The sequence below is a fragment of the Rhinopithecus roxellana genome, chromosome 6 (genome assembly GCF_007565055.1).
Source record: "Rhinopithecus roxellana isolate Shanxi Qingling chromosome 6, ASM756505v1, whole genome shotgun sequence".
Classification (NCBI taxonomy): Eukaryota; Metazoa; Chordata; class Mammalia; order Primates; family Cercopithecidae; genus Rhinopithecus; species Rhinopithecus roxellana.
The window spans coordinates 2,719,802-2,747,153 of NC_044554.1; the positions used below are offsets into that span (position 1 = coordinate 2,719,802).

At 44.4% G+C, this 27,352-nt stretch overlaps 1 protein-coding gene across 1 annotated transcript in view; it reads right to left on the reverse strand.

Annotated features, from left to right (window-relative positions):
- Positions 1 to 23,150, reverse strand: part of EGFR (epidermal growth factor receptor) — a 192,202-nt gene extending 169,052 nt beyond the window's left edge. Inside the window, 1 exon segment of the mRNA XM_010380548.2 lies at positions 22,122 to 23,150. Within this exon segment, the coding sequence (XP_010378850.1) occupies positions 22,122 to 22,209 (88 nt within the window). The 5' untranslated portion in view covers positions 22,210 to 23,150.
- Positions 23,151 to 27,352: the final 4,202 nt, after the last annotated feature.

Genomic DNA, 27,352 nt, shown 5'->3' on the forward strand with positions numbered 1-27,352 from the left:
GCTGGAATGCAATGGTGTGATCTCGGCCCACTGTAACCTCCGCCTCCCGGGTTCAAGAGGTTCTCCTGCCTCGGCCTCCTGAGTAGCTGGGATTACAGGCATGTGCCACCATCCAGCTAATTTTTGTGTTTTTAGTAGAGATGAGGTTTTGCCACGTTGGCTAGGCTGGTCTTGAACTCCTGACCTCAGGCGATCCACCCACCTCGGACTCTCAAAGTGCTGGGATTAGAGGCGTGAGACAGTAAGCCTGGATTTTATATAGAACTTCTATCCATCATCACTGACTCTGACACCACCTCTGTACTGCTAAAGCACTTGTTTACAGAAGACACACAGATTAAATTTACAGAGACCTCTACTGCTGTGATCCAGAGTGATATTTTTAACTTGGGGAAAGATCAACAAGTTGTCAGGGTTTCTGTCACTGAGTGAAGAGATTTCCACATAGGACTCCACATACAATTTCTTGCATAGCGAATTTTATTCTTAAATGAATTACAAACATCTTCTGATGTAGATGCAGTAGATTTCACCTGATAATTATTGAAATGTAGAGTGGAATTCTAAATGTTTCAATGACCTCTTACCTAGTTAACTGAGTAAAGTATATACAAGGTTAAAATTTTCTTGTGCTTCTATAAACAAGATCAGATAAACATCCAGTGCCTATTTAATGTTAACCTGAGATTTTCTGGGAAAAAGGCATGTTGTCACAAAAACAGTAGTTCAAAAAACATGTTTACAAGTAGACACTGAGAAATAAAAGCAAGAAAAGTTTTTCTCCAGTCGTTTCGTAACCCAATGATAAAACGCAGAGTGAAGAATTTAGATAAGCACTTTAAAATATTACTTTGTAATATTTTCAACCAGCTCTGAAATAAAAATACAGCAATGAGTAAAATAAATTGTATAGGTCTAATCTGCCCAGTTTATATTAACCAAAGCTTCTTGCTAATGGAAAGAAGTTTCCAGTTATATCAGAGGACTGTAATCATGCAGATCTTCCAACCCCACCTTTCTCCTATTAATTATCCCTAAATTCTACTTGACTTTAGCTGCAGGTCTCAGGATTAATATTGCTTTGAAAAAATGTAGTATATGAATACAGTAATTCTGCAGAAAGTTTATAGGCAATATAACTACAGAGGCATAATCCACTTTTCATATTTTTCTTGAGGCTGTGGGTGGGGAATCCTCCTTCTGACATCCACAGAGCCCACTTCCAAGCCTGATGCAGAAGACTCAGGGCTCACTGCAGCAAAACTTTCCAATAAGCAACTTTCCTTGTTGGAACAAGACTCAACTGTCTGATCCTAATCCACAGCAAAGCACAGCGGCTTTCAAACCGGGACACATGCAGGGAATTCTGAATTTCTGTTTCACCATCAGTGTATAGTAAGAGAACAGTCAGTGAAGAGAACAGTAAGAGAACTATGACTACCAGTATATAATAAGAGAGCTATACTGCTTCAGTGTTTAATTAGCTGTTTTAATAAAGAGAAAGGTATCGGCAGAGAGGAAACTCAAAAAGGACCCCATTTCTCTTCCCAGTGCTCCCTCATTTTCAACAGCTGAGAAGAGATTCCTGGTGTGCTTGCCTGTCTGGGATCACAGTTCAGATCACTGACTGCTTTCTTTGAAGCCACTGTGACAGCCCAGGAAAATGTGGAAAGAAATGGGATGTACACAATTTCTTTCTTTCTTTTTTTTTTGAGATGGAGTCTTGCTCTGTTGCCCAGGCTGGAGTGCAGTGGCGCGATCTTGGCTCACTGCAAGCTCCACCTCCCGGGTTCACGCCGTTCTCCTGCCTCAGCCTCCTGAACAGCTGGGACTACAGGCGCCTGCCACCACGACAGGCTAATTTTTGTATTTTTAGTAGAGACGGGGTTTCACCTTGTTAGCCAGGATGGTCTCGATCTTCTGACCTCGTGATCTGCCCGCCTCGGCCTCCCAAAGTGCTGGGATTACAGGCGTGAGCCACTGCGCCTGGCCTATTTATTTCTTATTTACTGATATACTCAAGTATCCACAGACCTTCTCTTCTCACTCCCTTTATAAATGAACCTCACTCTAATCACAAACCCACAAGTGACTGCCTGATCTCTGAACGCCTCCAGCCATGGAGGAGCTCTCCCTCACCCAAGCACATTCCTCTTGGGATTTGGGACCTGAAATGCTTTGTGCCTCCTGTGCCTTTTACCACCTTTTCTTATCATAAACCCTCTTCTCTCTGCCAGCCTTGAGCAGCAGATATGGACGTTAAAGGTCCTGCTCTTCCCACTGAATGTCCTCAGGTGTTCAGATCTCCTGCAGGCTTCCACTGTCCTAGTCATCTCTGTGCTCCTCCACCTGGAGGTTCGAGGCTCCCTTTACAGCATCACAGGACAGAGCTTAGAATCCTTAGTTTATCTTTGCTCCCCAAATGTCAACCAAGCATTGAAGGAGCAGGTCATAGAAAGCCTTACTGATGCCCTTAGTAAAATATGTCGAGCAAGGCGACCAACTGATTTGCTCTTCTGAGCTCCCACTGTATCCAGGGTCTACATTCATTTATAGTGATGGATCTCAAATTTCATAATGCGTGGGCACTTTTCACAGAAAAATCGTTTCCATGGGTTCCAGTGTGAATAGCATTAACTGTGGAACTAAGGTTCCATGCTATACAAATTTCAACCACAGACTTCTACCTCTGGCCATTACCAACTGGTACCAGATCTACCCTCCTCTGCCACTGTAAACAACCAGAAAACTGAGCAAAATATTGGAGGCAACCATTTTCAGGCAAGGGACAACAGGCAGTGCAGAACCAGAGCACCTGCCAGCAGGGAAGCACCCGGTAAATATGTGAATACATATAAAACAGCAGCTTTTCTTTTGTCCTAATTTCCTTAAGATGCAAGTAACTATTTAAAATAATAATATTGTAAGGTGAGGTTTATCATACACACACACACACAAGGACTGATTTATTGCTATCAAATGGTGAAATCTATACATAAGTTCAAAATAATTTAGATTCTCCTCAATGTGAATAAATAAAAATTAAAAATCTTATAAAATTCTCAGTCTTTGCCCAGTGGATATATTTGTCACTCCCAGCTTGAGAAAATGACTTTAGAGCAGTTTCATAACTGTTCCACCCCTACCTATTAACCTGAGGGCAGGGCCCACACGCATGTTTTCATCCCACAAGCACGTAGCAGATGCTCAATGAAACAAGCGAGCCTCTGGTGGGACAAGCTCCATCCAGCAGCGGTCACCGAACCTGGCTCCTCAACAGTCCACATCTTCTCTCTTTGGGAGGCTGCACTGTTGTAGGGGCCACGTGCTCCAGGCAGGGTGAGACTCCTCCAAAGTTTCCTCACACGTCTTTTGCACACTACCACCTTGCTGGTGTCCTTGGAATCAAGTTAGCAGCCTTCAAACTGGGACGAGTGTGTCTCTGTGGGTCCACAAGGACTTAGCACGAAGTATGGGAACGACAGAGCAACTTCCAGGTTTTCACCTCCAATTTGTACTATTTCCAAAAACTGACCCACCTGAATGTACCGTGGCTCCACCCTCCCCTTCTCTATCTCCCTTCTGTGGCTTTTCAGAATCAAGATTTTGGAAATCCTGCCCCCTATCTGCAATCATTAAGCGTTTTAGAATTCTAGTATAGGGACAGCCTGGAGTACACAGCAACTAACTGGGCACTGGAACACTGGGAGTGCAGAGGTACCCGACTAACTGGAAATGCTGGCATGGAATCACGGCATGCCTCAGTACCCCTCTTCCCAGTATGTAACAAAATATCCATCTTAGTTAGAATCAGCATTCAGAACTGAGATCTCCTGAGGAAGGAATTAAGTTTTTTAATCAGAAAAAAAGAAGTCAAAATCTATTATCTGGGAGAAAGTAAACCTGAGTTGACTAATTGCTTTGACAATGAAGGTCAGCTTTACCAAATAATTGAAATTACATCTCTTCAGGCTTAGGCTTTTATAATAACCGATTTTTGATGTCAACTTAGAAATGCAAAGAGATCATACAGATTTTCAAGGCGAATTTGGTCCTCCGTGAGCATAGAAATGTGGGGCTTGCTGTTTACTGCATCACTCCATGAAGAGCTCACTGAGGGGAATGAGGCTATCCTCACAGAAGTATTCAAATGAGACACCATGTGTGGAACGCTCTGAGGAAGCTGTGAAGTGTGCTGCAAAGCTACATCACACTTAATTATATAGACACATTTTAGTGAACCCATTCTGGTTTCTCCGGACCACCTTTTCAGCTCTTAAATTCTCTCAAACCACATTAGGTAAATTCTTGCTTGCGGGAATGGGATGGAAAGAATGGGGATCTGGATTACAGGCTCCTAAGGGGGCAGAGGCTATGTTTTCTATCCATGTAACCCTGTACCCAGCAGCTTTTCGGTGCGCAGTCTGCAGTAGACATTTGACGCATGCCTGTCGAGTTGAACTGAGCTAAAAATCCAAGATGAAACATGCAGATAAGATTCTGCCAAGTTATACCAATCTATTAAAATAAACTGTCCCTGCTGGTACCGCAAACATCACTTACGGTTGCATAATACAAATGGTGTAAGGATCAGGGCTCAGAATGCTGGGTGAGCTGGGAGGCCCCGGGAGCTCCCACAAACAAGAGTACCCATGTTTGCTCAGTGAATTGGGAACTTTCCTTCACCAAGGGGTTTATTTTCTCTTCCCTCTCCCTACGTTGCTCTGAATATGGCTCCACAGAAGCCTGAGGATGGGAGGGAACAGACAAGGAAGGGAGCTGTGGTTATTCCCAAATAGCCCTGTCCTTCTGCAGTTTCTGCAGTTGGTTGATGCCTGTTAAGAGAGGAGGCGTTCCTTAGAGGTTTTATCTGTGTAATGGAGCAGGGGTATGTTACTTTGTTGCTACAGTATTTCAAACCCTATTTTTTATATAATTTGTAATTAAGAGTAAATTGCAGTAACAGTAAGAGGAGGGCCACTTTGAATTTAAGAGATCTTTTAGCTACTAGTTATATCAAAAGAAAGAATAGATGCTTTGCCTTGACTTTAAAGTCCAATACCTCCGTCGAGAAGCTGAATTTTCTAATAAAATCTTAGCCTCCTCTGTAGGTTTTCTATCTTCTCTACCGAATGGTTGGGAGTTCAGGGGAACCATATATATATTGTTAAGATTTTTATAATGGTATCATATACACATAGGAAAGTGTACAAAAGGGTACACTCCCTGAATTTTTTAAGAAATGAATACATTTGAACACAGAGCACCTGAAATGGGAAATATGGCATCATCAGCTTTCCAAAGACCCTCATTTAGGACACCTATCCTGAAAATAAAGAAGGCAGAACAGACCAAATACAGGGCAATAAATACAGGATGGGTAGAGTGGTACATACACACACACAAACTTGACCATTTGTGATCTGAACAGAATATACACTTAGCTCATGTAAGTTAATCCAAAAACTATAAGGAAGTATCTGGTTTGTTCAACCAGATCTCTGTCTGTTTATCTATCTTAGCTCTCTCTCCCTCCTCCCATTTCTCCTCATGCCTCCATGGCCTCCAAACCTTAAAGACCAAAAACATTTCCCTTAAGAAAATTAACTTCCAAATAATATTGTGAAAGGCTATGAGTTCTATAACACTGCATCACGAGGTAATTAAAATAGTGGGCTTTTGGCTTAGGTTAATATTATGATGTCAAACTTAGATAATGATATCAAAATAAATACACGAAACTTTGCTACTAAGACGTTACTAATGGAAGAGGTTGGGGGAAGGGTACATAGGACCTCCCAGTAGATTTTTTGCAACTTCCTGTGAATGTGCAATTCTTTAAAAATAAAAAGTTAACAAGAAAATTTGTTATCACAGCAAACCACTATTTATATTTCTATAAGGTGGTCAGCATTCTGTTTTGTTTTTAGTATGATTTCTTTATTCTTTTGACAGAGTCTTGCTCTGTCACCCAGGCTGGAGTGCAATGGTGCAATCTCTGCTCACTGCAACCTCTGCTTCCTGGGTTCCAGTGACTCTCGTGTCTCACTCTCCCTAGTAGATGGGGTTACAGGCACCTGCCACCTTGTGTGGCTAGTTTTTTTTTTTTTTTTGTTGTTGTTGTTGTTTTTAGTGGAGACAGGATTTTGCCATGTTGGCCAGGCTGGTCTTGAACTCCCGACCTCAAGTGATCCACCCACCTCGGCCTCCCAAAGTGCTGGGATTACAGGTGTGAGCCACCACACTCGGCCATTTTTAGTATAATTTCTAAGTAATACGACTGTAAAAAACTCTTCCTGTCTGTTAAAAGAAATTGAAAAAATAAGATCAAAATATTAAGTTCAAATAAATAAAATGTTTTGAAAATGAATAACAATGCTTAAAAACATTACCTAGGGAATGTACAACAGTTAACTTTCTTCTTTCTTCCTTCCTAACCACACATTTTTCCCTGTTCCTAGCACCTAAAAAATGCTTATCCTAAAGTGAATATTTAAAGATAATAAAAAGTTTTGCCTCCCAAGGCGTATATGTTAAGCTCAAAGGCCACTTCCCTTCATAGCTTCCAGGTTTCCAAACAGAACAGGCACTCTCAAGTGTGTCACATGTCACTACTGTGCTCTACAACCTCTAGGATCTCATGGAAGGTGAACACAGGACAAAGGTTAGACCACCCTTTATCCCATTTGCAAATTAAATATCTAATAAATCCTCTCACTGTTTAAGGCAACTATGCCACTAGCAATGTCCATAAGATAAATGACCAACTTTGAACCGTTAGCTTTTCCATTTTTGGTGTTTCTTGCAGCAAAGCGATTTATTTTTACTCACAGATTTAAAACAACTTTAAAAATAACTTTTATATGCTGCTAGTAGGAAACAGCAAGTCTCCAGCATGCATTAATTTATGATCAGTCTATTAATTTGCAAATTAGAGAACAATGATAAATAATCAGATAAAGAGAAAGGACAGATGGTCGACGCATTTCTTTACAGTTCCATATAACACGTGCAGGCCTTATTATATACTAGGTGAAGAGACAGGAATTTCTGAGGATGGACCCCAGATGACAGCCACAGTCCTTGGGTGTGGGTGTGGACTGGCTCAACACCAGTCATCAGTGAATCAAGCAATTCCTGCAGTAGCTCAATTAATTCCAGATCAAATAATAATGGGCACCCGGCCAACATGGTGAAACCCCGTCTCTACAAAACATACAAAACTTAGTTGGGCGTGGTAGCAGGCACCTGTAGTCCCAGCTACTCAGGGGGCTGAGACAGGAGAATCACTTGAACCCGGGAGGTGAAAGTTGCAGTGAGCCGAGGTGAGGTCGCACCACTACACTACAGCCTGGGGAACAAAGTGAAACTCTGTCTCAAAACAAAACAAAACAAAACAAAACAAAACAAAACAAAAAACAAACAAAGCAAAAACAATAACGGAGAGGGGGAATACAAATCCATTCTTTTCTCACTTGAGGAAGCTGAAACATTGCCGAAAGGGCCAGGTAGGGTGTGTTTGCCCCCCTCCTCGTGAGATGGTCCAGGCACCTGGGGAACCATGAGGATATACAGCTGGACCCTTGGAAAGTGTGCATGGCCATCACTGCCATGTTTGCTTTAGTGATGATGGGGGAAAAAGCAGAGCAAGAGAAAAAAACAAGAAATGGGCCATTCACAGTCGTCACAGTAAAAGTCCTAAGGCAAAAAGAGCACAGGAAGAAAGCATCAGGGTTTCTGAAACGAAATGAAGAGGGTTATCAAAACTGGCCCAGGACTATGTAGGAAACAAAAAAGCAACAATCTTGAGGGAAAGTGAGACCCACCAGGGAAGGAAAGTGAGGGTTGCTGGGATGTCATCTGAGAGTCCAGCCATGGAGGCAAGGGATGATCACCAAAGAGGTGAGCCAAGTGGAGCCTTTCTCCTGTCTGGCTCTTGGCGACTTCCTAGGGTCCAGACCACGGGAAGGACGTCTGGGGAACAGTCACGTAGCCATGGAGAACACAGGCTCACTGGTGAGAGTCCAGGTCTGCCTCCCCTAGTCGGAGGGCTGTTGTGCACACATGGGGCGTGCTCCAGCCTCTACACCACCCTGTCACTGAATCCCCTCTGCAACCCTATGAGATAAGCACCAAGCCTACCCTCATTCTGCAGATGAGGAAACCAATACGCACAGGCATTGCTCAGCATGACCAGTTTCCCCTGCAGCCCCCAGTGGGGCCTGAGTTCAAGGCTAGGGCATGTGGCAGAGTCTGCCCTGCGCAAGTCACATCACCTCCCTGTGCTCCACAGGGAGTGAGAGGCTAACAAGTCACTTTAATTAAAACAAAAACAAAAACAAAACACCACAAGGCAGGTCTTAAGATTTTTTTGGTACATTTGCTCTGTGTATTCATATGTTAGTCCCATGTCCACATTTTGCTTTTTCTACTTACAGAGAATTTACCATCAAAATAGAGAGTAAATAGAAAGTTGCTGGTTTTTCTAGACAAAAAAGTCATCTATTGAATGTTAATGATTCGTCCTAGAATCACTGACCTACCCCATTGTTTAGCCTGTCATAAAAATTTTCAGATTGAGAAAATCATTCATAGACACGACAGTTTGGGACACACTGAGAACCAGTGGAAGTTTTCAAGCATTGAAGACTTTGTTTTAAGAGTATTACGATTCTAAGGGCTTTGAACACTTGGCACTGGTGGCTTATTTTGACTTCCAGCATGGTGAGTCCCCTTAACCCTACGAAGGTGGTAAATTCCTGGCTGAAAAAGTGCCCTGAGTATCCCTTTTCCCTCTCTGAGTCAAGAAACTCCTGAACATTTTCTCCATTTTTAATAAATGACATATATATTCTATCTTATGACCAGAAAAAAATACAAAGGGACACTGATTCGTTAGGAGAATCAACTCTATACCATCCAGGATGCATATATGATTGACAATGAGCAGAAATATCTGCTACAAAATAATAATAATAACAGAAAGCATGAGACAGTCAGAGAACCAGGTAAAGATGGAATCATCAGCTTAACCAGCCAGCAGAGTTAGCGGTCACTGATCTGGGAGTCAGATGCGTCCAACTGTGAACACATCCTGGTCATCTGCGTCCTCATTCAGTTCCCCAGGACGCTGGCACTGACCTGAATCTTGCCAGGCCGCTACTTGCCACACATGCAGAGGCCCAGGAAAAGTGTGCGCTGGTGCCAATCTACATAGAGAGTGAAACTTCACAGGAGCAAACTCTTTTTGAAATAAAATGCATCTTCAGACATCATTTTTTCCCTTAAGGCCCATTTAGCCTCCATCATGCTGTGCTAAGCTGCTTCCTCAGACAGAGATGGGATGAATGATTTAATCATCCTCTGTCTACCTATAAGGACGGCTTGGCAGAACATCTTGTGAATGGGACATAGGGCAATTGTGAGATCAGTACTACTGTTATCACATTACATGGTACCTAGAGGTTCTCTCAACTAAAAGTCAACCTCGAAAACAGTGTTCAGAAGTCACCAAGCCTATAAAACTTCTACTAGGTGACCAATGTGCACTCAACATGCCTGTGCTCACAACAGCCCCTCTCACCTGTGACCACCACCTCTTGCTACCTCTTCCCTTGTCACCTAGTGAAAGAAGACAATTGTGGGAGGAAAAAGAGTGCCCAATGTCTGCCCCGTATCAAGTCAGAGGAATGCTAATATTTTCCTTCTCCAAAATGGGAATAAAAACACAAAACCCCAAAGAATACAATATTGGCAAGTCTCCTTGCTTTAGCACCCAATTCTCATTGGCTCCATCAGCAGAGTTTAGGCCTTGAGTTCATGACTACTTATCTCCCTGGCTATAGTTTGAATGTCTTGTTTTTGCAACTGAGCAACATTTTGAACATTTAGTAGCCATTGCCCAACAAATCTAAAAGCCTAGCATTTCTAGCCAAGACTTTAAGAACTCTGTCCAGCGATAAGGAACGATGGACTCAGATAATCACCCAAGTCTTCTGCCCTTCTGGGACTTTTCTCATTCAACTATCTCTCCCCGACACCAGGCATGTCACTACTCTGCATCTAAACAAGAATCTCTAAAGGTGGAAAATGAAGTGAAAAAGTAGGCAACTCACCTGATTCTTCATGTTGTCCTTCATGTTGCTGGACTTTCTGTTCTGCCTTGGCTAGGTAGATTTTTGTTGACTGAAGGTAAAATAATGACGCTTTTGCCCAAGTAACCTTTGCAAGACTTAGAGGTTCAGTGACTAAAGCCACCCTGAAATCAATATACTCACTGTCTATTTACTGGAAGGGTTTACTTATTCAACAAGAGACACGTCATCACAGGCCTGAAAAATCGATGTGTTCTCCTGGCAGTACTCTCTAAACCTACAGCACCTAGATAACAACTGGAGATCCATTGCTCAGCTGGAATGCAGGACTTTTTCCTTTGCCACTTTATAATCATGAAATAGAAAATTGCTTTTTGGAAATTTCTGCCAGAGTATGGAAAAGTTTCCACTATGTTAGGAATAAACAATAACAAAACAGTTTCTTCCTTTCTTGTGGAGGAAAACGAACACTGCATTTTAAAATTTCTTCTGTGAGAGGCACATCACCATCACTGATAGATCTACTCACTGCCACACTCTCCCTTCCATTCCTTCAACCCAGAAAGTGCCTCCAAGTGAATAATTTGATGTGTGTAACCATCTCTTCTTAAAAGCCAATGCTTGCAAGTAAATTCCAGCCAGAATGGCTTATTATAATGGTATGATATGGAAAATGAACACTCTTGGAGGGCCACACTGTTACTTAAGTTTGTCTCTTTTTGTAAAAGCTATTTCACACCCTAATGAGGTTAAGTGTATGCCTTCATTTAAATCACAGAAATGAGTCTTACAGATCTATGTAAGGGAATTACTACAGTTTGCCATAAGCATTGCTAACTGACCCAACTGCTAAGTCAAGTTGCCTTCTCCCCTCATTTTGTTTTCCCTGCAAGTATTTATAGGTCTGGAAAATTTACAGAAGTTGATGACACAACGTTGAAAAGTCGTACTTCTCATTTCTAAAGTAAATATTTTCAAGGCTCACAAATTCACTGCCCTGTATCTTATGGAATGGGCAGTTATAACACACGCAGAAGAGACTTGAGTCTAAAAACTACTTCATAACAAAAAAGAAAACTGGGAAAGGAGCCAAAACAGAGCAGAAATACACAGAAACATACAGAAATTGTGAGGGGCATTAAGCATTAGTAATAGAAGTATAACAAATTTTGAGGAATACTTTATTTAGCCTTTGATTCACAAATAAACTGAAAGTGATAGGGGCATCAATAGCTAAAAAACCCAGTGATGTCTTGAAGGAGGAATAAGGAACTTTGACCTGCATGTTGAGAGACAGTGCTGTGTAGCAGGAGAGCACCCAGCGCCCAGTGCTCACCAGCCTGGTGATTATGGACAACTGCAGAATTGCTCTGAGCCTGGGTCCCTCACCTCCCAGTGTGGAAAGCTATCCCAATCCTGTGGGGTTGTAGGAGGCTCAGACAGAAGGATGTTAAGGCATTGTGTAAACTATGAGGTGCTGGCTGTACAAATGCGAGGTGTTGTTATTATTATGACATCAATGTTTTAGCATCTAAATTATAGGGACAGCACCCTTATTACCAGCATGTTTAAATATATATCTTGCATACATTTAGATTTGTTTTTAATTTCACAGATGTTTTCAGCTGGAAGGAGTCTGAGGATTGTCTAGTTTAACTATTCTATGGAAGGTGAAACTGAGAGGGGAGACTCTAACCTGTTTTCTCTCTCCATTATAACAACAAATTACAGAAAAAAAAATATGTTAAGCCATGTACTGAGAAAAACTCCCTTAGCAACACCACTTTTCAGGGACAATACACGTGTATGCATACTTGTATAACCACGAATACTGAGTGTTTGGTAGTTTCTAACTTTCAAATTGTATAGTATATTTTTACAGTCATTTGACAAAGTTTTTCATCTGCAGTCCTTTGCTAAGTTTCATTTCCAGTTATTTATCAAAATTTTTCTTTTTCTGTGAAGGCTAATTCATTACAGCTTGCAAAAAAGAAGGAGAGAGAAAGAGAAAGAAGGAAGGGAAGAAGAAAGCAAGGAAGGAAGAAGAAAGAGAAGTAAAGAAAGAAAACAGAGCAATACAGTATTCTCACTCATAAATGTCATCAGAAATTCTTAAAAAACCATTAAGTATCTATAAGGATAAGGTTTCTGATTCTCTACTAACATTGTAGCAGATTGAAGCCAATAAAAAGTTCTATAGTGCACTCTATTTAAAAGCTCCTCAAAATTAGTACGTTAGAAAACAACAGGTGACACGGTAATTCTTCAATGACCATCTTTTTTTTTTTTTTTTTTGACTGAGTCTTGCTCTGTTCTGTCACCTAGGCTGGAGTGCAGTGGAGTGATCTCAGCTCACCGCAACCTCCACCTTCCAGCTTCAAGCGATTCTCCTGCCTCAGCCTCAGCCTCCCGAGTAGCTGGGACTACAGGCACCCAGCTAAGTTTTTTTTTTTTTTGTATTTTTAGTAGAGGCGGAGTTTCACCATGTTTGTACAGGCAAGTCTCGAACTCCTGACCTCGTTATCCGCCTGCCTCAGCCTCCGAAAGTGCTGAGACTACAGGTATGAGCCACCGTGCTCAGCCAATCACCTTTTGTTTATCTGTCATATATTTGGACTTAATCAAAAGTGGATGACATCTGACATTGGGGTTCTGGGGTTTTTGTTACCTATAAACAGATAACTGTTTAACTTTCTAATAATATATTAAGACATACTTTAGTTTAAAAATCTAGTTGGAGCCACTAGATCTTGCAAGTTAGCACTAGAGCAAACTTAAAATAGTTTGTCTAGTTTATCTTGTTCAGCACAATTTGAAGCATTTACAATGGCTTACAGTGTATGAAAATGAACTAGGAGATAATTTTGTAAGTGAAGAGAAATCATTGTAATAAAATCTCCCAAAAGCTTTTGGGTATTCAATGTTTGCTGGTAAATAAACAAAACCAGGTTTTTGAAATTAAAAAAAATGTTTTTGAAACACTTTCTAAAATTTGGTATACAATGATCCAAAAATCTCAGGACACCTTTGCCTGTCCTTAAGGACCTGCACAAATTCACTAAGTGGTTTGTTTTTATTCCAGGCACTAAAATAATGGATGATTTGAGTATCAGTAGAGACACTACATGCACAGTTTTTCACATACAAATGCCAGTTTGTCTTATCAGAGAGACTATGTGCAATGCATCAGTTTTATCCAAAACCTGGGGTAAAAGAAAGAAATTTTAGCAAAGGGTTGTAATGACATCATAAGTAAAACGATAGGACTGCTAAAACAATCACGACGTCATCTGCTGTGCGCCGGCCTGCAAGTACGTAGTGGTAAAATCGTTAGATATCATATTTCTGCTTATAAAATAAAATCCTTCACGAACCCTCTTAAAACAACTGCAAAGCAAGCAGTGGTTTTACTTCCATATATATATATGTGTGTGTGTGTGTGTGTATTTTTTTTTACATAAAGGCATGAATGCACAAGGTAACACCAGCAGCTGTACTCTACTCTTTATTTGTTACAAATCTACCTATTTGTTTCCAAATGATCTCTGCAAATAAATAGGTAATGTTGTACAACTTTCAACAGTGAATCAGAAAATAGATGTCTCTTCTAATTCACAAGTACCAATGGCTCAATTAATTTAAGGGACATTTTCTGAGTTGTGTGATTTCACATGTATTTATCATGTCTAGAACTATGCAAACTTTTGTTTCATTTCTCTCTTTGATTTCTGTAGGAAGAGTTAAAGGATGTGAAGTAGTCATTTTACTTATTCATAACACATTTCAGGGAAAATCGTGCTGTTGGGGAGAAAGTTAAAGCTATCAACTATACTCTAGACTCTAGTCCAATTTTTCACATCTGGTTGCTACTTTAAAAAAGGATCATTTTAATTTTTAAATGCAAAATGTGTTGCACTTTACCTTTGATATTCCAAGTTTCCCAGGGTCATTTAGAAAAATAAAGCAGGAAATTCTAACGCCTTAGCATCTACTTTAATAAGATGTTTGCATTTATAAAAATAACAAGAAACTGAGGGTTTGCTGAAGGAGCACAGGGCCTACAAGTATTTCCTCATTCCTGTCCCTGTGCCTGGAGGCCCAGCTAAGCATTCTGTTTCTGAGAAACTCCCCTTGTCACAGAGTCTGAATTAGTCAGTCCCCCTTCTGGGCTCCCATTGAAATCCCAAATCACATCTGTTATAAAACATTGCATTACAGGGAGTGATCATGTATGTCTCTCTCTTTCTCAGGCCTTCCAGAAGGTAAGTCGGTCCTTGGAGGACAAGTGCAGTTATTTTGTTCCCTTGGTGTATCTAGATCCCAGCATGCGATGTGCCTGGAGTTTATCAGCAGTTCTCAAACTCTGGCATGCATCAGTCAGAACCTCCCTGAGGACTTGTGTGCACAGACCGGGGCCTGCCCTTCCAGTATCTTACTCAGAGGCCAGGATGGGGTCCGAGGGTGTGCATCTCCAACAGGTTCTCAGGTGCTGCTGCCATGCTGGACCCACTGACAGCCACTGCAGAAAACTTTTTTTTCTTTTTTTTTTTTGGTAGCTAAAGACACGTTTTCTTTAGTTAAAACCTGAGAGGCGCTCCTGGCCAATTTTGGTCAGGAGCGCTCTCTCTTACGACTAGGAGTATATATTGGTTTTAGGGTGAGGGGGATTATCAGAAGCTTGGAATGTGCCTGTGTGAGGGAGAAGTTTTATGGCAGGGTTGGAATATCACTGGGAGGAGGGGAGTTTATCTTGGGGAAGGCATCTTTCCGGCCAGAGGGGGGTTATCTCGAGACTGGCATCTTCCCAGCCGGAGGGGGGTTATCTTGGGGCTAGCATGTCTCTGGTCGAGGCTAGCATGTCTCTGGTCAGGGAGGAGTTTGGAATGTTTCTGGTTGGAGATGTTATTTGTGATTTATGGTCATGCTGACCTTAGCCATTAGGCTGATGCCCTTTGAATTTAGGCAGTTTTTTGTTAAGGTGAACTTAAGAATGATGGGCTTGTCCAAGATGGCGATGCTCCTGCTCTGTTGAGCCAGACCCTATAGTTATAAAAAGGACGAGGGACGGCGTGTTCTTTCTGGCTACTTCCTCACTGCAGGAAACTTTTAATGGACTAACTTGTGAAATAAAATGTGACTCTGGAACTGATTTACTAATGAAATATGCAACTGTTTCTGGATCTCAAAGGAGCTCATGAGATGAGTAAGAAATGGGGGTCTGAGACCAAAGACAAGATTTCTTCCGTTACAAGCTACATACAACACCTAATCCAGTCCTCAGAATTGTCAAGGGAGCTTTAAGAAATGTGTGCGTGCCAGGTTCCATTCCCCAGAAATACTGATTGTCCTGATCTGGGGCACAGTAAGGCACCCTCTTTTTCAAAAGCCCCTCAGCTGGTTACAAGGCATGATCAAGGTTCAAAAGCTACTGCTTTAAGAAAAAAGAAAAAAAAATCTCCTACTTTTTTTGGTTCAGTCACTAATGTACAAAACCAAGTAATGTGATGCAGTCTTAAGCAGGGAACAAGAGATCCCCATTCTGAGGATTTGTAGCAATATACAAACATGACTCCCAGTACACTTATATACACAATATATTATATTACGAGTGGCCGATAACTGCAGCTAATCAGCTACTGACTATAGCAACCTCACCTAGAGAGAAGGTGGTATCCAGAACCCCTGGTGTGTCTCAATTTCAATGCTGATGGTGAGCATGAGACAGGTGGAGCCAGGAGACTGTGAGGGGAGGAGTTGTTCTGTGACCTAAGACAAGTAACTGACATGGAAATATGTGAGCAAATGACAACTCAAGCCACATTGCTCTCCTGTGCTCTGGACCACCATATTCTATTGCCTCTTGGACTTCTCCATCTAAGCACTTCAAGCTCAACACATCTAAAAGCTGAATATTCATATTGGACTCTCCTGCCCTTCCCCTCCCTGCCCTTCCCTTCTCTGCAGTCCCATTGACTTCCCAGCCTTTGTGATTGCATTCAGGATCTATCCAGGCTTCCAAGTAAGAAACCTGGGTGTCAATCTGGGCTTCTGTCTTTCTTATGCTGCTACATATACTTATCAACCAGTTCTGCCTCCTGATCAGTCCCAGAGTCCCCTGTCCTGAATCTTCTTTGCTCTTGCTTCATTGTCTCTGGCAATAGTCACAAACCTCCCTGTTTCCAATGCCACCCCTGCAGTCCATTCCCCAAACCACAGCTGCAGCCATCTTTCTAAAACACCAAACACAGCATGTCAGTTCACAGTCACTTCTCTTTCACACAGGACAAAATCCAAAGCCACGGGATGGAGCTCTCTGTGAACTGTAGGTAGCCTTACCATTTATTCCTTCTCTTCCTGCCATTTGAATTACTGGCACTGTCAAGAACTTTGCTCCTATTGGAACTGCTTGTGCAATGCCCTCCACAACCTATTCTCCGGGGAAATAACCATATAACCAAATAGCTCAAATGAGTAATCCCTTCCATTTGTGGCTAAACGTGCTCTCCTCCCCATGTAGAATTAAAGGCAAAGACTGAACTCAAAAGTCATCCTTTGTCCTGGGAAGAGTTCTGTCATTAATTCTGTGACATTGTTTCACACTTATTATCTCTAGCTCTCTCTTCCTCCAGTTGACTTCCAGACACTTAAGGGCAAGTACCAAGTCTAATTTATTTTTACATCTCAACATATGGATGGAACAGTGTAAATCACTCATCATGGCTCAAACATAAAGAAAAAAAAGCCTAAGTTTGTAACAGGTACCAATACTTGCCCTTCTACTCAAAGGGCAAACAATCATGGTTGACTTATGTAATTATTTAAACCAAGTCAGGGCCATGTGTGCTGCCCCGCTAGTAATGGTGTAATTGCAGGTGTACTTAGGGCTGTCCGCAAGGCATTCTCATTGGGTGCGTTGTCCCCTAAATTATAACTTGAGTCTTTTGTTAATGAGAAGTTCCAGATATATTCAGAAAGGACACTTGGACTCCGGGTCTTTCCTTGAAAACCCACCAGAATGAGATAAAAACTTTGATCAGAGAGAGAAATTCTACTCCCCCATGTTAGTGTTTTCATACTGCTTGCTAAAGCAAGCTGCTGAAACTGGTGGGAGTAAAATTTATTCTAAGCATATGCAATTCACAGATGCTCAGTCCACAGGACCAGTCATCTGATACTGAACTTCAGGGTCTTCAGGGATTCAAATGTTAAATCTAGCACTTACTTTCTAGGGGCTCAGTAAACACGTCCCCAATATTCCAGGCCCCAGCTACCCCTCCTGCTCCCAACTGGCTCAGGGAACTTTCTAGACAACTGGATTGAGTGTATCTATCTAAATGTGTAACAAGAAAGCTTTACCAGATGACTCTGAAAAAGTGAAAATTACAGGCAAACTAGTTATTTGAATAAGTTCCAATGCCTGGATTTTTGCCAAATTCAAACTGGCCAGCTTGTGCCTATGGGCCCAATGGAGGACAATCTAATGATGTTGTCCAAAGAGCCAACTGCTGAAATTTTCTTAGAAAATTCAGCCCTGCAGGAGGAAAATGAAAAAGAATGAATGAGAAAACACTATGATGTTTAATGGGGATGGCCTACAGGAACAAGTTAAGATTTACACTATTCTCTATAGGTTAGTGGTTCAAGAATAAACCAGTAATAATTAACTGAGACTAAAAATGTTTATCACCATAATTTCAAATGTCTGTAAGTGACAAAAGGAAACAAAAATGGAAAGAATCTGAGGAACAGAATCTGTGTTTTTTTTTTTTTTGAGACGGAGTCACACTGTCATGCGGGCTAGAGTATAGTGTCGTGATCTTGGCTCACCGCAACCTCCGCCTTCCAGGTTCAAGTGATTCTCCTGCCTCAGTCTCCTGAGTAGCTGGGATTACAGGCACCCACCACCACACCCAGCTAATTTTTTTTGTATTTTTAGTAGACACCGGGTTTCTCCGTGTTAGCCAGCATGGTCTCAAACTCCTGACCTCATGATTCGCCTGACTCAGCCTCCCAAAGTGTTGGGATTATAGGCATGAACCACCGCGCCCAGCCCAGAATCTTGTTTTAAAAATTGTATTTATAGGGAAGCAACATGTGGGTGAACCATATTCTAAAACTTTGAAATTTTCTCAAAACATACCTCTATTAGTAAAACCTAATGTTAAATAAGCTCATAACTAGAGTACATATGAAGTCAAAATTAAAACACACACACACAGACCACAGACATGCACACAAGTCACACGGCAAGGGCTACACTGTGTTGCAAGTGGTTTCTGCAATAGGCGAAATGTTCTCAACATTGTGACCCATTCCTATTCCAGGGCACCAGCCTGGGGTTACCTTCCTTTCAGTGCCCATAATCATCAGTTGCCTTTAATATTACAGTTGGTTTGCCACTCTCGTCAAAAAAGTTTCAGATGCTAGCTGCTAGTCTTGGAGCTTGGATCAAAGAAAAAACAAAGAATATTTTCTTTTCAAACAGGGAGGAATCCTTCATCTTTACTGAGACTACTTCTAAAAACATTTCAGAACATGTTAGTGCTGTCACGTGGACCAAGTGTAATTATGCAGCACAACGGACTTTTGGCAATCGGTGTCTTCAAACCAGAAGTTTTTGAAAAATTATGAGTGATGAAACTATATACGTGAAGCCAGAAATTACCGTTAAAAGCCTATTGGAGCTCTCAGCCAGTTTCTTGTATTCTGTGCTACAGCAGTGTGGGTCTAACACACAGACCACTGGTGTCCTTTCCAGATTTGAAAGCAATCTGGAAGCAAGAGCAGAAACCCTTAAAACTCACCCCGCTTCACCCTTTAACCCAGAATATCTAGCATATTCTATGCACTCAGTAAATATTCACTGAATTCAGAAACAACAGCTCAGAAGCCTGAAGGGTCAAAGTGACTTGTCCACCTTTGCCCTGGGCTGGAGTGAGAAGAAAGGTCCCAGTTGCCAGGCCAGGCTTGGGCTTTCTAGATCTGACCTCCTTTGAAGACGGAGGGTGGTGGATCTCACTTTGGATACCATTAATATCCCCACTTTGGTTTCTCTTTAAGACAGCTCGGACCTACTGAACAGGAACGTCTCCAGAAGTGGGGCTGGGCAGGCTTATTTCCACAAAGCTCCCTCATTTGGGAATTCCGACTCGCCTTGGAATACTTTCCAAGGTCCCTTCTGGAGAGCACCTTCATCCTGTAAGAGGTAGGGCTTTGCTTAGCACCCCTCAAGCAGTCTCCACTCCATGCTCACTGACCTGGGGACGGAGCTGCTTCCATGGAAGGTGACCGAACAGAGGGCTGAGGAACTCTGAAGGAACACAGACTGCTGGACAGCCCGCTTTGAAGCTTCAGACAGACCCATCTTCATGAGCTGGCTCCCTGGGCCCTTTCCCCTTGCCAGCTCTGTCGTTAGACATTCGCACACACCTGATTTGGATTTCCTGAAACCAGAACTCAGACAAGGCAGTGGAGTTTGGAAGTTGAGAGAGGGATCTGGAGTCGGAAGCCCCTGGTGTGAGTTTCACGTCTGCCTCCTACCAGCTGTGGGAAAGTCACTTTAGTTCTTTGTACCTCAGTTTCCCCTATAGGAGGAGAGTGTACACCTCTTATGCTTAATGTGGGGATTAGGACACATGAAACGGTGTCTGGCAGTCATTACCTCTAAGAGCAGCAAGTCCAGAAGTTAGCATGTCCCAGAACCAAACAAAACCCTCACTAAACAAAGTGCATCTTGAATAAAACCGACTGAATTTGATAAGACACAGGTCTCAAACAAATTTCAGTTAAAAGAGCTCATCTCCTACTTTAATAAGGTGCCCCTGAAAATTCAGTCTTTTATGTTACTGTAAGAGAATAGCACCTATTCACCTAGTCTCTCTGTCTTCAGGAGCTTTCTGTTTTGAGTGAATATGGGACAAACAGACAAATTAAGTGGTATTTATATTTTTCTCAGGAACAAATCTCCAATCACTAATAGTGGTGTTCAAGCAAGTAACATCAAAGAATGAGAACCCCACTGGAGGGAGAAAAGTGATGCTTTGGAGGTGCTCTGAGGGTTTAATTTAAAATAAAGAGAAGAGTCTCTTCGGCAGAGACAGGGCTGACACCTGACTAACAGGACCCACAGTCAGCCCCCAGGCAGGCAGGAGGGGCCCTGCAAGCTCAGCAGAGAAGAAACCTTTCCACCAGTTCCTTCAATGAAAAGAGGAATCTTTTATTATTGGAACCACACCCCACCTTTTCCCTCTTTCCTATATTTGGCAAGATTGTTAAAATTCCAGATGTCCTCAAAGAGCTCTTTGCATTGGCAAGTAATCTCTCCGGAGACTTTAACAATCCTTCTTCCGTCCGGTGATCCCCAAACCTGGCTCCCCAACAGATCACATGAAGAGCATTAAAAAAAATCCCATGTCCAGGTCTTGCCCCATGCCAATTAAATCAGAATGTCTGGGGGTGGGATTCAGACACTGGTTTTTGCTTTGATTTTTTTTTAAATCCCAGGTAATTCTAACGTGCAGCAAGGTCTGGGAACCACTGTTCTATGCCTTGCCCCTCCCCCAACGACCGCGCTGGGCACCAAACCCCAACTCCCCATGCCAGTGACATCAACAGCAAGTACGGGCCTGGCTCTTGGAACCCGCGCAGCTCAGGGTTGGTATTGTGCAATTAAACCTTCCGAGGCATGTTTCCCGTGTCAAGTGGGTTTATGGTCGGTAGTCACGAAGCCAGACTCGCTCATGTTCTGTCTGGACACTTGGCACACTTGAACCAGGGACATCAATCCGGTGTGTGTGCGTGTGTGTGTGTGTGTGTGTGTGTGTGGGTAAGACAGGTTTAATATTTTAGTTGGCTCAATGTCAAATTCTTCAGACAGCAAAAAGTAACATCCAAGAAAGAAACTCTCCGGGTTTTGAGGAGAAAAGTTTGCTGTGAGCCCCATTTTGAAACACCGTGGTGCTGGCCAGGATGAATTCTGCTTCCTGGGCTTCCACACTAGAGGCCGCGATCCCCCCTGCAGTGGCCGGACAGCAGCGTCCCTCTCCACTGCGAAGCCCAGGCGCGACCGAAGGGCTGCAGGTGGGGCAGACCCGGACGTCCCCGCGAGGCGGCCACCGAACGAGAGCCCGGGGCTTTCTGCGCGGGCACCCAGGAGGGAGCTTGGGTCCTCGGGAGGTGGGGGGCATACCTGGACCGGCAAGACCAGGGCGCGCCGGGTGAGGCGAGCGGCCCGGGTCTGCGCCCAAGGGGCGGGTCGGACCCCACCTGCCTTTTGCCAACGAGGAAACTAACCGCCGCCAGCACCACCCCTTCCCAGGAGCCGCGGGTGGTGGCGGACGAGTTCTCCCAGCTCCCAGGTCGAGGTTGCGACTCCACACCCGGGAACGAGGATCTCGGGGACCTGGAGAGGGTCCGGGGTCAGGCTGGCCCGCGCCGGCTTCAGTTTGAGACCTGCGCCGAGGGCGGAGGCGGGGAGGTTCTCTCAGGAAGCCGCCTGTCCCGCGGGGTCCGAAGGGAGGCTTTATTTTCGGGGTCCTTCCTCAGCTTCCCTAAACAGCGCAGCCTCGGCGGGTGGGCAGCGCCAGCCCCTCGGGTGCGCGCCCCAACCCCGCCGCGCCCTGGGAAGACAGCGCGGGGCGCACGTGCGGGACCCCGGCCCCAGGCACCCACCCGCACTCGGCTTTCGCCCACTGACGCGGATCCCGCGCAGCAGGGCGGGGAAAGTGAGGGAGGAAAGTTGGGAGCGGTTCGGGGCGCCGGAGGTCCAGGCGGCCGTTTCCCGGCCGGCCCGCAGCCCAGTGCCCCACGCGTCTCCTCCTCCGCCCGCCCCAGACTCTCCTGGCCCAAGAACGAAACGTCCCGTTCCTCCCGCGGTCCCGGCCGGCGGCGCAGCTGATCTCAAGGAAACAGGAAAGGACGGGCGGGGGCGCGGGCGCCGAGCCGGTGCGCCGGTGCGCGGCTGGGCGGGCTGCGGGGTCCGGGGCGCGATCCGGGGGCAGCGCGGGAGCCGGCGAGACACGCCCTTACCTTTCTTTTCCTCCAGAGCCCGACTCGCGGGGCAGAGCGCAGCCAGCAGCGCCAGGAGCGCGGCCCCGGCCGTCCCGGAGGGTCGCATAGCTGCTCCCCGAAGAGCTAGCTCCGGCTCTCCGGATCAATACTGGACGGAGTCAGGCGGCCGTGCGCGGTGGTTGTGGCGTTAGCGGCGAGGCGGGGACTCGGGCGGACGCCGACGAGGTGGCCTGTCGTCCGGTCTGGGCGGCGGCGGCCGCCGGGACTAGCTCGGGACTCCGGCCGCCTTGGCCGCGGCGGGCGCGCACACCGTGCCGGGGGCGGAGGCTGCTGCGGCCGCGCTGCGCAGGGGGCTGCCCGGACGTCTAGCTCGGCGCGGGCCGGGGCGCTGGGAGGCAGGGCGGGAGGAGGAGGGACCAGGCGGCGGAGGAGGGATCGGGAGGAGCAGAGGAGGAGGAGAATGAGAGGAGGAGGGAGGAGAACCAGCAGCGGGGACCCAAGGCCAGCGGCCGCTGGAGGCGGTGGACAGCGGTGGCCCCCGCGGGACCCGGTCTCCGGCGGGAAGGAGGTGGTGCGCGGGAGGGGAGCGGGTGCCCTGAGGAGTTAATTTCCGTGAGGGGCGTTCCCAGCACTGCCCCTCTGGACTCGGTCCCCGCAGACTTGCAGGCCCAGCCTATGTCGAGGTCGAGCCAAATCTGTGCCAGGGTCCCCTTCCCCCTTTCCCTTCTTTTGTTTTACAGAACAAACTTGTACCAGCTTTAGACAGACTGGCCGAGCCCTAAAGCCAGCGTCGGATAATGGCACCGACGGGGAAACTGCTCCTTTATTCTGGTCCCCACCTCCCCGGCAGCACCCAGGGACCCTCGCGGGGATCAGAGGCTGGCCTGGCAGCTGAGGAGGTCGCGGTGCCCGCGCGGCAAGGGTGCCAGGGGTCCGAGGTGGTGCTCTAAAGTCCGAGGGTCCTTCAGATCCTGTGAAGCACCCTAGAAATCGTCTGAAATGAGGGCACCCAACTCTGGGCGCAGAGACAGTCCTCCTCAATGTTTACTGCAACTGGTGGTGGGTACTTTGAAGCCAATGTGTGAAGCACGTTACTTCGCAAAAGTGAAGCTCTTGGAATAAAGGCTTGACACAAACAGCTGTGGAGATGCTTTTAGAGAGGCTAAGTGTCCCACTGCACCGGTAGCTCCCGCAGGAGAAAATGCCAGGGAAATTCACGAAAGTTTGGCCAAAAGAAACTGAGCTTCTTTAGGCTGCAGGAACTTGAGCTACAATCCTTTGGCAAGTCCACCCCATCCCCACTGTTGCTTCTCCTGCAGTAAGAATGTCCTCTAGGTCCATGTTACAGTCAGACCCCTTCTCTCTTCACGAGATTCACTAGGACCTTCAGGCCTGGTTCAACAACCCTGATCTCCCAGCTCTGTCAAAAATCATAATCTTGAAGTAAGTGGAGCTACAGACCTGCCCTTTGCTGTCTCTGAAGGGGAGCAACCTTGCATCTTTCCTCCGCATTCAGAGAAGTGTTTGTGCCTGGGTTTCACACCCTGCAGCCTGAATGGTGGGTTTTTCACCAGGGCAAGCGCAGACAGACACAAGGCTCCTCACCACCCGCACAACCTGGAACTTCCCTGTGAATTATGAGAAGTAATTTGTTCCTTGTTTTAACAAATCAGTTCAGCCACTGTGCATTGAAATCAGCCCCTGGATGCAGAGATCGTGAAGGCTCTGCAGGCACATGTGTGCTTCCTGCACACCTGGGCTGAGAGCAGTCCGTATAGAAACACAGAGATAGAAAACAAAACTAGAGAAAGGCAAATGCGAAGCACAACAGTGGAACATAAAATGAAGATAGGAGTGAGTCTTACAATAAAAGACCTAAATACAATAAACTCATGTGCATTCACTGAACAACGGCTGCAAATTTGGTTCTAAACTACATTTTCTGTCAAGGGAATGTGACCTATGTGCACAAGTCACAACACAAATCAATTTAAGCTACAACTGATTTGTAAGACTGCACAGGAATTTCTCCTTTGAGTGACCAAAAAAAAAAAAAAAAAAACAGTATGTTAGAACATAGTCTCACTACCTTAGGACTATATGAGACAACAGCCTTCATAGTACGGCTTGTATATTCTTCAATGTGATCTGATGGCATCACAAGAAACAGAGCTTTTTGTAAAGAATTACTAGACACACACACAGCACAATACTGGGATGGATTCCAGGGAACAGAGAAGAATGGGTTTGCTGAACATCCTCCTGGGACATCTATGTAAAGTTTGCGTTTCTCCTTTGAACTTTTTATACAAAAGCTGACATTCATGTTGATTTTGTAGTCCTTGGCTAGTACCTGGAGTGGGCTGATAACTGTGCTACTTGGTAAGTAAAGAACTGTATGGCCAAGCAGGCAATAATGATGGCCTCTTGAGAGAGATAAGGAGCCTGACACAGTTAGGGCCCTGCACAGTTAGGGCTCCAGCTCACAGCCTCTGTGGAGGGTGGTCCCAGATCGTGGCCCGGACAGAGGCTGGGTGCCATGTGCCACCACCATAAGAATGACAATAGCAGCCCAGTTGCTACACTAAGCATTGGTCAGACTAAGCTTATCTGACAACCTATGAGCCGGTTAATACTTGTATCTGCCTCTTATAGCAATGTGATGCTGTGGCCGCGAGAAGTGGCCAGGATCCCAAAGTATGCTTGCTAGTATGAGAGGCCAACTTTGAACCCAAGGCAGAGCCATGTTTTATCCCTCTTGTCCAGCAACGCTTCTAAACCTGAGACAAATGGTGATGTCAGGACCTAAAATTCTATTTCAAAATATCTTGGAAATTTGTTAGGGTGAATAATACCAAAATTTCTGCTTGGCCAACAAAAATTATAGATAAAGCCTTCATGTGTGCTATATTAGCAAGCATGTACTAAGACTCTAGTATTTCCCTTAATAAATCTCATAAGTGTCTGTCAATTTTAATAACACAGATGGTTCCATCCCTTTGCCAGCTGTACATGAGAAACTTTTCCTCTGATGAGTGGTTATCCTCTTAGAAGAAGTTTCTGAGTATGTTGAATAAGAGTTTAGTCTTGTCTGTAAGGAACGTGGCTCTGAATTTTCTAAAACCAAATTGTCTGTGAAAGGGGAGGAAAAACAGGTTATTTGGCAGGGTGAAGATCTGAGGTCTTCAAATATTCCAAGTTCCATCTTAGGCAAAAGGCATTTGACCACCTGTTTTCTCTGGCTTGGAGGTCAAAGTAAAGATTGATTAGGAAAAAAAAAAAAAAAAAAAAAAAAAAAAAAAAACAACATAGTGGCAGAGTTTAGACTTTCAAAAAATATGTTTTATAAACTACTGTAGCTAAGTAAAGGTAGAATAAGCTATTTCAGAGTGGAAAGGGCTTTTTTGAGAAAGATTTTTGTGCAAGAACAATAAGTACTAATGGAGGTTGTGAATTAAGGACTGACACAGGTTCCTTCCAACTCTAAAGTTCCTTAAGAAAATGCACTTCTAAAATGGGTTTTATATGTTCACTTGACAGCTCTTCTAAAGATATATGTTAAGGAGATACAAGAATCTGGTAAGAGCTTTGCCTCTAGGGAGGAGAATTAGGTAGCTCGGGGTCAGGGGTTTGTAGCGAGACTTGTTTTTCAATTATTTGTCCTTCTATACCGTTGGGATTTTGTACTGGGAACATGAATCGCCTATTTCTGCAAGGTAAGTGTGGCCCCTGCCGAGGTTCAGGGACACTCCTGGGGGCAGTCTTTCATGGTTTCTGAGACTGTTTATTCCTTCTCCTTGAAGGCACTCATTTGCCTTGAGCTCTGAGTTAAGATCCATCTCTTGCAGAATATGGAAGAAGCAGCTTTTTCAAGGGATAATGCGCTGACAGAAAACTGCTGAAGTATTTCTCCTTTGTCATTGGTATGCTTCATTATCTCTAGAGTTGAGGGTTACATGTCACTATAGGAGGCACAATTGGCACTTCATTCTAGCAACAAGTAGAAAGCTGAGCAAACAGAAAAATTAACACCTCTTCTTAGATCTTTCAGAGAATTGAGGTCATCGGGCAAACCACTGCCCCCCAAATTGGAGAGACAGGCAAACACAGAAGCACAACCTCCAGGGGCAGAAAGCAGCATACAGAAACCTCCAAGGACCCAGTGCTGGGTGAGAAAGTTTGCCCTGTAATTGAGAAATTGCGGGAGGCTCAGTATGGGCAGCTCTGTGAATTAAGAACTCCAGCAGAGCCCAGTCATGGTGCAGGGTGGTATGAGACACTTGAGAGTGTTACTTCCTAGAGCTCTGCCAGGTCCTTACAACGAATATTAGGGGGAAAATCTCATCATGCTTCTGGCAGTGGAAGGAGAAGGGGAATCATTTTGAAATAGGTTGGAACATTCTATTATTAATAGAAGGTCTGCCCTCAGGAGAAATTATTTCACTAGAGGCCTAACCTGGTGTTTTATCAGAGCGTGACCTGCCTGGAGCAAGGGAAATATACACCTCCATCCCCCTCCAACTGTTCTGTATCATCTAAGGGGCTGGGGAACCCGAGAGCAAGCTGAAGTTCACAGTTCAGGAACACAGGCTCACTGGAAGACTGTGCAGCTCTCCCTCTCCCCACAGCTTGTCACTACATCACTAGAAGCCTCTTTATTGCAGCTCCTCTTACCCAGTACATCATGTCCACCACAACCAAATCAAAAGGCACACTAAAAGGCAAAAAACACCATTTGAAGAGACTGCACAAGCATCAGAACCAGAATGAGACATGACAGAAACGTTATAACTAACTGCTGTGGTTTGAATGTGTCCCCAAAAAGTTCATATGTTGGAAACTTAATCCTCTGTCCTCATAAATGAATTCACATGGCTATCATGGTGGTGGGTTAATTCTTGTGCAAGTGGCTGTGTTATAAGAGTAAGCTCTCTTGACACGTGATACCCTCCCCCATGTTATGATGAAGCAAGAAGGCACTCATCAGATGCTAACACCAAGCTCTTGGACTCCCCACTCTCTAAATCAGCTTCTTTTGTTTATAAATCATCCAGTTTGTGGCATTCTGTTATAACCACAGCAACTGGACTAAGACATTATCATATCAGGGATATTAATTATAAAAAAACTATGATTAATATGCTAAGAGTTTTAATGGAAAAAATAGACAACATGTAAGATCAGATGGACAATGTAAGCAGAGAAGTGGAATTTTTTTTTTTTTTTTTTTTTTTTTGAGACAAGGTCTC